The sequence below is a fragment of the Mercenaria mercenaria genome, chromosome 18 (genome assembly GCF_021730395.1).
Source record: "Mercenaria mercenaria strain notata chromosome 18, MADL_Memer_1, whole genome shotgun sequence".
Classification (NCBI taxonomy): domain Eukaryota; kingdom Metazoa; phylum Mollusca; class Bivalvia; order Venerida; family Veneridae; genus Mercenaria; species Mercenaria mercenaria.
The window spans coordinates 52,013,805-52,024,190 of record NC_069378.1 but is presented as its reverse complement, the minus strand read 5'-3'; the positions used below and the strand labels follow the sequence as shown (position 1 = coordinate 52,024,190).

The 10,386-nt window shown below is 33.5% G+C and overlaps 1 protein-coding gene across 1 annotated transcript; it reads right to left on the bottom strand.

The window, feature by feature from the left end:
- Positions 1–570: 570 nt before the first annotated feature.
- LOC123539219 (macrophage mannose receptor 1-like) lies at positions 571–4,505 on the bottom strand. Its single transcript, XM_053530189.1, has 2 exons — positions 946–4,505; positions 571–774 (listed from the first exon to the last, which is right to left on the bottom strand). The coding sequence occupies exon 1, from the start codon at positions 4,329–4,331 to the stop codon at positions 3,558–3,560; it is 774 nt and encodes a 257-aa protein (XP_053386164.1). The 5' UTR covers positions 4,332–4,505; the 3' UTR covers positions 571–774; positions 946–3,557.
- Between the last annotated feature and the right edge of the window lie 5,881 nt (positions 4,506–10,386).

The window sequence follows — 10,386 nt, the reverse complement described above, 5'->3', positions numbered from 1 at the left end:
GTTTTTGCTCCAATTTTAATGATAATTGGTCAGAATATTTTATTCATGAAATCACTAGGCCAAACATGTTTACACTGTTATGGTGTGTTTCTCAGGTGAGCGACCTAGGGCCATCTTCGACCTCTTGTTCTCTTATGTTTACATGCTAGATAGTTTTCATATCGAAAATGAAGTCATTACCCGTAAATTTATAGAATATTTATGATAAACTTGAATTCCGCAAAGAACAGATAAAGAATTTAAGTGTAGAACACCCCTCCACGCTACCCGCCCCCTCTCTATTAAATCTTACTTATGCATTCACCAACCGAACCACTTTGATATTGTCAATAAAAAACTTTCAAATTCAAAGAATAAATAGAAATAAAAAATAACAATTTTAAGATTACCATTACCTTTTTTTTTTAAATACAGAATGAATTGATCCCCATTTGAGTATATCAAAGACTGAATTTTGTAAACTGAATATTTTATTTTCAACTTTGACTTTTAATTATATTACAAATATCATGTAATATAATTGCGACAGGTTGTAAGTTCTGTGAGATCAAATCAGGAAATAAAACAAAAACTTTTTTATTACTTTATTAATTCACGGAAAATAACAATTTTTTTTCATTTTTTTCTTAACCTAAATTTGTCGAGATCAAAATCGCTGAAAAATAGTTTACTAATCCAAAACCATCAGTGATAATGCGCATTAGTTAAAGTATATCAGTTGTGAGTTTGCAAAGATCTACATATATTTTCCTTTGTCTTGAGATGGATTTTTTTCTATAAAACAAACTCATTATTGATCGAATAGATTGAAATGCAATATAACTCTAGCGTAATTTATATTGTGCGGTCATGTCTTTTTGCCCTACATAGAGTGCGCATGCGCGATAATTGTTTCCCGTTGCCAAGGAAATAGCTCTCTGTAAAAAGAACTGTAAATCCACTGACTTTGCTTGTTTTGAAATGAAACTATTGGTTTTAGGGTGGCAACGGTCTCTGTTCAATGTCGGCCTTAATCGTTTACGCTGCAGAAATAGATGGTCTGTATTCAGAGTTTTTTTCTGTACAAATGTGATTAGTTCATTTTATGCAACTTAGCTAAACATATTTAGTTTGGAGTAAATAAATACCAAAAGTGTAACCAAATACTATTTTAGAAAACACTGAGAAACCCAAAACTGTTTGGTACATTCAAATTGATTTTAAAACTTAGAAAAATGTATGGGTTGTTTTAACCAAAATTTTGTCATTTTGTGACATTCTCATGAACATTCATGAATATGTGAATTAGTTAATTAAATTAAAATACTGCTAATAAAAACCCAAAGTCTCAGCGCCTTGTTGATTTTTATTGCTTTATCACAAAAACTGACCGAGATATGGTTGTCCTTGCCAAAAATGAACGGTTGCCACGGAAACAGTGAAATCATATATAGCTCAAAAGAGCTTTTTCATGGGATTTTTTTTTTATTTTGAAAGAGTTTGTCCCGCTAAACAATTAGGTACCTAGGAAAAAATGTCTAGTGGGGGTGCATGGTTGACTTTTCCGGCCCCTGTACTATATCCTATAAAGAGCGGACAATGGTCCGGTGGTAACACTGACTACGAAACCAGGGTTCGTGAGTTCGAGTACCCGCTTCTACAACTAAAGTACAAATGTACTAATACTGGGATAAGAGTCCAGTATATGTGTGCTTTACCAATGAAGCTTCTGGAATTTTTAGTGTCTGCTATATCTTGCTCTATTCTCCCACTAACATTATAAACAGTCGTCTAAAGGAGTCGCCCATATTGGTTACTGGTAGTGACAGTAAATAAGCTTACAACAACAACCTCATCCTGTAACTAACACCTGTTGAATGTACGAAATTCGATCAATTTAGAAATTCACATTTACTGTCAGAACAGATTAGCAAAGTGGGTCGGACATAAAAAGCAGTATAAAATTCACTTAACAGATTAATGTTTCTGCATGTACAGATTTGTTAAACAGGTCCTTTAAAAAGTTTTAACATTTTTCTCATTCCCAGAAACATATGGAATATGTACAGTTAGATTTATAAAAAGGTCCTTTTGAACTTTGTTCGTAAAATATATTGCGCGACGCCCATGACGCCTCATACCCTGCCAACGACTTATGTGAACCTCTATTTTCACAACCTAGGAGCCTCAATGACAGACTGGTGAAGGTCCGGGTATAGAATTCTTTCTTGTAGGCAAGCCATACAGCTGGCTTACGGAAGGCTATTTGGTTTACCCAGGTAACCGTTCATGCCGAAAAAAATGCCTGAAGGGGCACCTTGGATATTTCTCCACCCACAAGCAAAAAGTGGAAAATCGCCATATGACCTGTAATTGTGTCGTTGTGACGTTAAACCCAACAAAAATAAAAATATACAATTACAATTGATGTACACAAAGCTCCATAAGGACGAGAAATTACTGGCGACATTTTTTTTTTATAAATAAAGCTGATTATATAAACTACTTAGTATACAATACTGTTTCATAACTAAACATTGAAAGGGTAAGTTGGAACCAATGTATTACTTGATTAGTTTGTATTCATTAAAGCGTAATTTTGTTTCATCTGTGACAAATATATATATATAATTTAAAATAAGAAATAATGTATAGAAAAATCGAGTTTTAACGTTATTAATATACGAGAAAAAAGTTATACGTTCATGGAATAATTTCACGAGAGCATAGCCGGAGTGAATCATTCTAGCGACGTACAGCCGATTTTGAGTGTATTAATCTAAGTAAAGCACGATTTTTGCTGCACTTTATTTCGGTTTTAATTTGCCCTTCATCTAAAACAGAGGATAAAATATACTAGCGCTCTTTCTTGACTTTCTTTTCTGTTAACGTGACGTCATTTTAGCGTAAGCATGTTTTTACAGATACAAACATATTCGAATTGTATTTAAAGACAATATTCTGAAGTTGTTTGTTTATGATAGAACTGTCTAATACACAATAAATATGAATGAGAAAAGATCCTAACAAAAAGGACAAAAGGAAAATATTGTATAGATACATTAATGCAGCAACATGATTTACAAGTGACAATTATTTCATGCTCAAACAACAGTACTCATACAGCAATTTGATTCAAAATGATACAAGAGTTAACATTACTTAACTGTTTCTTAATGTAGTTCTGAATGTTGAGATAAAAACAATTTACAATGTAGAATTTCATTAAACCACACGCTTTTTCAAAACTTCAAGATATTGTAAGAAACTAGGATCATGAAATTCATTTTTGCTAGATAAATTTGAAAAATACGTATCTTTATCAAGCCTTCATAATTAGGGTCTATAAGGGCAAATCGAAATTTTAATAGCATTTTCGCGTCGAGAAAAAAATCTACAATTCTCAAAATTGTAAACAGACAATAAAATGTACAGCATATTTATTTAGTGTTTCCTTTTCAGATTGATTGTAATAAATCACACGTAACTGTTAAATTCGATAGAAAATACATCAATAATTAACCCTTTATGTCTTACACGTTACGTTTCCTCACGTTTAAAGAACATGTTAGAAAAAGTTAATGTTCAATGATTTCACACATGTAGTTATATACATCCAAACAGTGCACGTCCTGCCACTGCATCTGGTAACCTTTGACAACCAGACACGATTCGCCTTCTCCGTTGCTAGGCTCCCCTGGGTACCAGTTGAAAAAACCTTCTGCGGAACCATAGCCATACTCCCAGGCTGAACTTTCATTACTACGGAGTCCGTCTACCCAAAACTGAGACGTGAACCATTCTTTGTCGATTACTTCTTTGACATCTTCGTATTTCCTCATGCAATCGATGTTTACAAGATGGCCGCCGTCACTTTCACACTGTCGTTCCGCTCTCTCCCGAGTTGTCTGCATGCCACGGTACAATTTCACACAATATCCGCTATTCGTAATGTTATAGTCATCTGGACAATAACCATAGCATATTTTAGATTCTTCAGTCTTTGCTTTTGTATCGGAGCCGCAAACCGTGTAATTCACACCGCATTCACGGGTACGGAATTTAGCCCCGAAGCGTTTGACACGCGCATAGCATCCTGTCCATTCTTCCCACTCGGAACATGGATGAAGATCACATATTTTATCATTTATTTTGCTTTCTAGCTGTTCAATTGCTTTACCAATCAGCTGCAGTAATGGTTTGTCGTAGTCTGTCCCCATTTCCTGTAAAGCGCCTCCGTTCAGGTCCTGGCTTGACTCTTCATTGTCCGCCATTGGCGCCCCAAGAACGCTAGGGACCATTCCGCAAACCAATAAACATAGTACAAGTTTACTACAGTCTTTAAATTCCATAGTCCTTTACGATAGAAATATAATGTATAATTCTGGCTTGTGTAAAGCTTAGGTTGTCTGCGAACTTTATATCTACTTGACTTGAAAGCTCTTGCTTGTCGAATATATATCTTCTAACCCCAGCCGTGTGACTAACCGTTTACGTGAAGTTATACGTGCAATATGGTGTTTATTTCCAACTCTTCGTGGCCACAGAAGAATTATATTATATGAACATGACTTTAAGTCACGACATTGAATATTATTAAGGTGTGTTTGTGAGTTAGGTTTAATACTTACTGACTGGACACACTATATATTCGTCTACCATTACCAGTAATTCATATCAAAATTTCATGCAATGAAAATGGGGTATATTTACTTGGTCGATATATGCTGAACAAAACGCCTAAATAACTGTCTTTGTTTTTCAATAACTTTTTTATTTATAAGCCATACAGCTTTTATATTTTCAACATGAACTCTTGACCGTTTTGCTGTGTAATTATTGAAAGGCAAACCTGTTCTGCCACCTCGTTACTGACCAAGATTTGCATTTTGTAAAAGTAACCGTGCCCTTTTTTGCAAGATCAAATTATCATTTTAAAATCGAAATTGTTAGTCAGTCGATATTCAAAAACGAAAAGCACAAACAATTGAATATGCCCATACTATAGGTGCTGGAAGCGGGGTTAATAAGGGTGTCACACTCTCCCTTAAAGTCCAAAAATTGGCATAAATCAACGTGGAAAAAATCACATCAGTACCCTAACTTGGCTTTTCAAAAGTCCTGTCACAAAAATGTTATACAAAAATTTAAACCAAATTTGTGAAGTTGGTAAAAGGGACATACTTGTGTCAGAAAGCAAACTAGATTTATGGGATCTATGCACTGCAAATTGTACTTATACAGTTCACAAGTATGTGAAATTTCAATTTATTCAAACAAGTGGTTACAAAAAGATCAACAAATATTTTATGCTCTAAGCTACAACTGCATGTTTATGTTTTTGATTAATTTGTACTCGTGGAGAACTTTTATCAGTTTGTTCTATTTTTGTAAAGCCAAAGTTCACATTTTGTTATGTAAATCTAATCAGTTTGAACATTTAATCATGTTTCTTTCTTTGTCTACATATATACTAGTTTTATGGTGATTTGGTGTGGTTTGAGGAGTATTTCAAAGTTTCGATGGACCCGATTAAAGAAAACTGACCTTTGGTCAAGATAATCAGACTGGACATGATACAATCCTTCGAGTTCTGGCGCCTTTTTCATTTTACTAATACAGCGAAAACGCTGATGTATGAAACAGTGTTACCAGAATATACAATGAAATATTTTATAGTTGTCTTATCCCTCGAGATTTGGTGGTAATGTTTTGCTCATAAAGTGAATGTTTACAGTTGATATATTCGTCACATGTGTTGCATTTTTCTACAAGTCGAAGTCCCACTTCGTTCAAGGGCTCATCCTGAATACATTGAGAACTGTAAACTCATAAATAATAAATAAGGTTGTATTATTTTCGACATTGACTTTGAATATTCAAAGGAGATTACACCATTAATCGTGACTACTACCTCGTAAAGACACGAACAACGATGTGATCACACATATTGATGAAGTTCATAAATATCTGGGGCAGACGTTACTGCTCCCTTGTTTGTCTTTAAATGTTTTAAAAGTAGAAACGTCCATTTTCATTGCAAATCTACTGTATTTTTTTCAGAGAATTAAATATTGTATTGAAAGACATCTAATTATGAACTGGAATAATTTAATAGTGAAACATATCAGATTATATCTTTCACTGTTACAGAAATACAAAATGATAAATTTGGTTTGAAAACCAAAAGTTTTTGTTTCACAATCTTACATTTGTGAACATCAGCAGTTATTAATTTTTGCTTGTGGTACTCCACTAGTGAAAATATTGCGTATTGCTCCTAGTCCGGTTAAATTTATTGCAATCTACAATTGGTACCGATCAAGATCTATGTTTAGAAATAAATAGCATCACGATAATACAAGTTGTAAAATTACTGTTATGGGGCAGGTGTATATTAAAAACGAATAACACATCTAAATAGTCTTAACGTATAAAATGATACAAAAAAAGTCAAGTTGACAATAGAAAAAGACCCATGGGAACGACCAATGTGTTTAAGGTAGTGGGTCCGTATTCACAATCGGCAATTTCCGTGAGTGTACGTATTCACAATCGGCAATTTCCGTGAGAGTACGTATTCACAATCGGCAATTTCCGTGAGAGTACGTATTCACAATCGGCAATTTCCGTGAGAGTACGTATTCTCAAACGCTGCTAAACATTACATGTGTTTACAGCAAATGAAATGATTTTCCACTAAGCTCTGATGATAGTGACAATACATCCGGTTGTATAAAGTAAAACAATATCAGTGTATCAGTATTTTCTGAGGGTGAAACTTTAGAGGATAAAACTTGGCAAGAAGCAACGATCATGATCAACTGTTGAGGTTTACAAACCATGTTGATAGTTGTCACAAAAATTGACAAAAATGATGTTTCATTTTTCTGTATTAATAAATGATATCCCCAAGAATGTAAGGTTTGAATTTTACCTAGCGAAAGATTGGATGATCTTTGCTAAAACTGAGTTAAGGACATGCGTAATAAAGGTAACCTTGTTGAAATATCTTATGCGGTAATTATTTCTCCTGCGAAAAGGATAAGTTATGATATAATAATCCGGAGGATGTTGCTGGTGCGACGCCCACATGAATTATTCCGTGGCCGCCTCACCGTAAGTGTGCATTAATTAAACTAAATAAACAAATGATATACAGTCAAACTCACTTTATACGAACTCTTCGGGACCTGAGAAATATGTTCTTATCAAACGAAATTCGTATTAACGAATGTATGACTTTTGGATAATTTGCGAGAGCAAGTTTGGCAGTATCACCGGTATCGCCGGTGAATAGCTTCCGTTAAATGAAAATACAGTAGTGAATAGATGTTCATTGGTAGTTTTAAACTGATTAAGTTAATTATTTATTTAGATTACAATTAAATAACTCAACAAAAGTCATACTAAAACACGCAAAACACGTAAAAATGTATGAAAAATAAATTTTAATGTACAAATGTATTTAAACTTTATTAACCATCAAGTATTTATAGCATAGATACATGGAAATACAGTAACGTGTATACGGTATACGTTGATGCATTTTTGCAACAGGTAGGCCTACCTTACACATGGCATTTCAAACTTTTACTTGAAGAAACTTGTAATTTTTGGCTGAATTTTACTATTATTTAATTCTTGAATACCAAATCCCTTGAGTTCTGAACAATATTTGAATAATTTTTCATTTGAGCCCTTTCTTCCAGAAACTTCCTAATGCTATCTACTGATAAAAAAAATCAGACAGGTTTTTCAGGAAATGTCAAATTTCTCAGCGATTCTAGCTTTTGTTAAAATTCCAGCATCAACAGCATTTATTATCTCAGTTTTGTCCAAAGAAATTGCTTTTTTATGCCAGACTTAGGCATAGCCATTTTTGATACATAAACTACACTAGGCTACATGGCCCTCATACGTACAATGAAAATATATTTTCATGGACAGGTGTACAAATGAAAGTGATTATCGCTCAACTGCTAAAAACATTATTACTGTGACTCAATTGTAATAAATAAAATAACTGCAAACATAGTGTTAATCTCTTTATTATGTATTTATCGATTACAGGTGATAATCACTTCAAATAAATATCAGCACTGTACAGATTCAAACTATTAAAAAATCAAGCGTAGCAAGGGCGAAATGGCCGCCGACTTCTAAAATTAGTTCGTATCAAAAAATGGAAACTTATAACATTTTAGCTCATTGGGACTTCCAAAATGTGTTCGTATCTTCCGAAAATTCGTAAGAAGCGAGTTCGCTATTACCGAAATAATTTTACAAAGAAAATAAAAGGACTCGGCCGGGGAATCCGGATTTTGTTCGTTATTGCCGAAAATTCGTATCAAGCGAGTTCGTATTAAGTGGACTCGACTGTATTAGAATATCCAGTTCTAACAGAATAATTATGTAAATAGTAAGATATCAGATCACTAATATAACGCGTATAACAGATATAATGGTTTAAGTGTCATTAACATTTTCCCTTGATTAAACACAATAGCAATAATTACGAATCTCTGTAAAAAGGACTAAAAATAAATGAACGTTTTTCATCAACAAAAACCTGATACTTTTGTGATTATTAAAATTGATTTTGCTCCATATTGCTAAACATTAATGATGTTTATGACAAATACTGTAGATTGCGCAATTTTCGCGAAGGCTTTAATTAGCGATTTCATGGTTAACAACCTTATTCGTGGTGTTAAGAATTCGCGAAAGTGTTTGTGGTTTAGAACATGCTGCAGATTGATATTAACGAATATTTTAAATTTGCGAGAGACATTTTTCGCGAAAATTAGCGAAAATAAAACCATTGCGAATATAGCCCAGTCTATAGTAATTGACTGTCCCCGTTTTGGAAGCCTTTTTTAGCAATTTGTATTGGCAAAATACTTTAAAGAACATTTGAAACAAAACAAATATATAAGAAGACGTATAAAACGAGACCAAGCAAATTAAATACAAATTCGTTTTGATTTTGCCATTTCTTTAAAAACCATTGCATCGAGTTAAATGTTACTTGTGCATGTAAACGCAATATGAATATGGAAAAAATGTTATCTACATTATTACTGTCAAAGAAAAAGCCACATACGTTATATAACCTCCTGCTACAGAAATACAATCTCTAGAGCGATTCTACGGATAAATTGTGAAATATCAAACTCCAACGTTGTGTTACCTCCCCTTTTCAGTACAGTGCAATATACCTGCGCGGTAGTTGGTGAAACATAGTTCCGGAGGATGTCGCCCAACCGAGACCCACGTAAATTCATTCAGTGTGGAGTGCAAATAATTCGGATGTGTTTTCACCAATTAATAAACGCTTCTGTCCTAGATATTATTTTGATGAAAATGTCTTTAATATGTTCAAAATATTGTAACACTTTTTCTTGGCACTGATAAGTAGGCGGACATGACATCACAGTGATCGTGTATCATTAACAATAAACCTGTTAAGTTTAGAATATTCAGTTCGAATAGATTAGACACTTAGAAAGCTATGAACTCTCACTGACTGTATACTTTTGTGTAGAATGGCTTCAATGAAAATATTATTGCTATCGGTATTGACAGTTCTAATTTTACGATTTTCTTTTCATTTAACATGATAGTAATAATTACGATTCTTTAAATTTCCATTACCAAAAGGACTGAACTTATTGAACGTCTTTTTTTTTTGGTCATAAAATTATTTACTTTACCTGGTCTACATCTAAGTACTAATGAAACACAACACCATCACAACTGTCACTGTACTGGAAAATTTAGCTCGTAAAAATTTTATATCAAGTTATCATAGAATAAATGACTTAACGAAATTTTGACACGGTTGGATGAAGTCTGTTCGTGGGGGATATTGAAATAAAAGACAGACTTCGCAGCCTAGCGCAGAATCATAGTATATCGATAATTGAATGGACACAATGACCCCAAAAGGACCCAAATTACAACTACACTGAGTCTAAATGTGGAGAGACTTTTATTTACACGGCCGACACACAACACTTAATAAATGCTGTAGTGATAATTGATAAAATCTATGAGGCATTAAGAAGCATTTCACACATTTAAGACAACAAATCCCAAAGGTTTTCTTTTGTAATGGCAAATACCACCCTACAAGACTTAATAGACCTGTAGGGTTTTCCCCATCATAAGAAATGATTCATTCTACTTATATCACCTTTATTTGAAATTATATCCCAAAAAGCTTTTAACTTTACTATAAGAAATATCTATTTATCTCAAAGAATAATGTTCACGACACACCAAAAATGAGAAAAACTGCGCCGAATATTTTAAGAAGAACCTGCGCCATTGATCCAAAGGGATATATTTGTTTCTACAAAGCACTATAACTTTGCAAACTAAAACCTATCACTATCTAGGAAA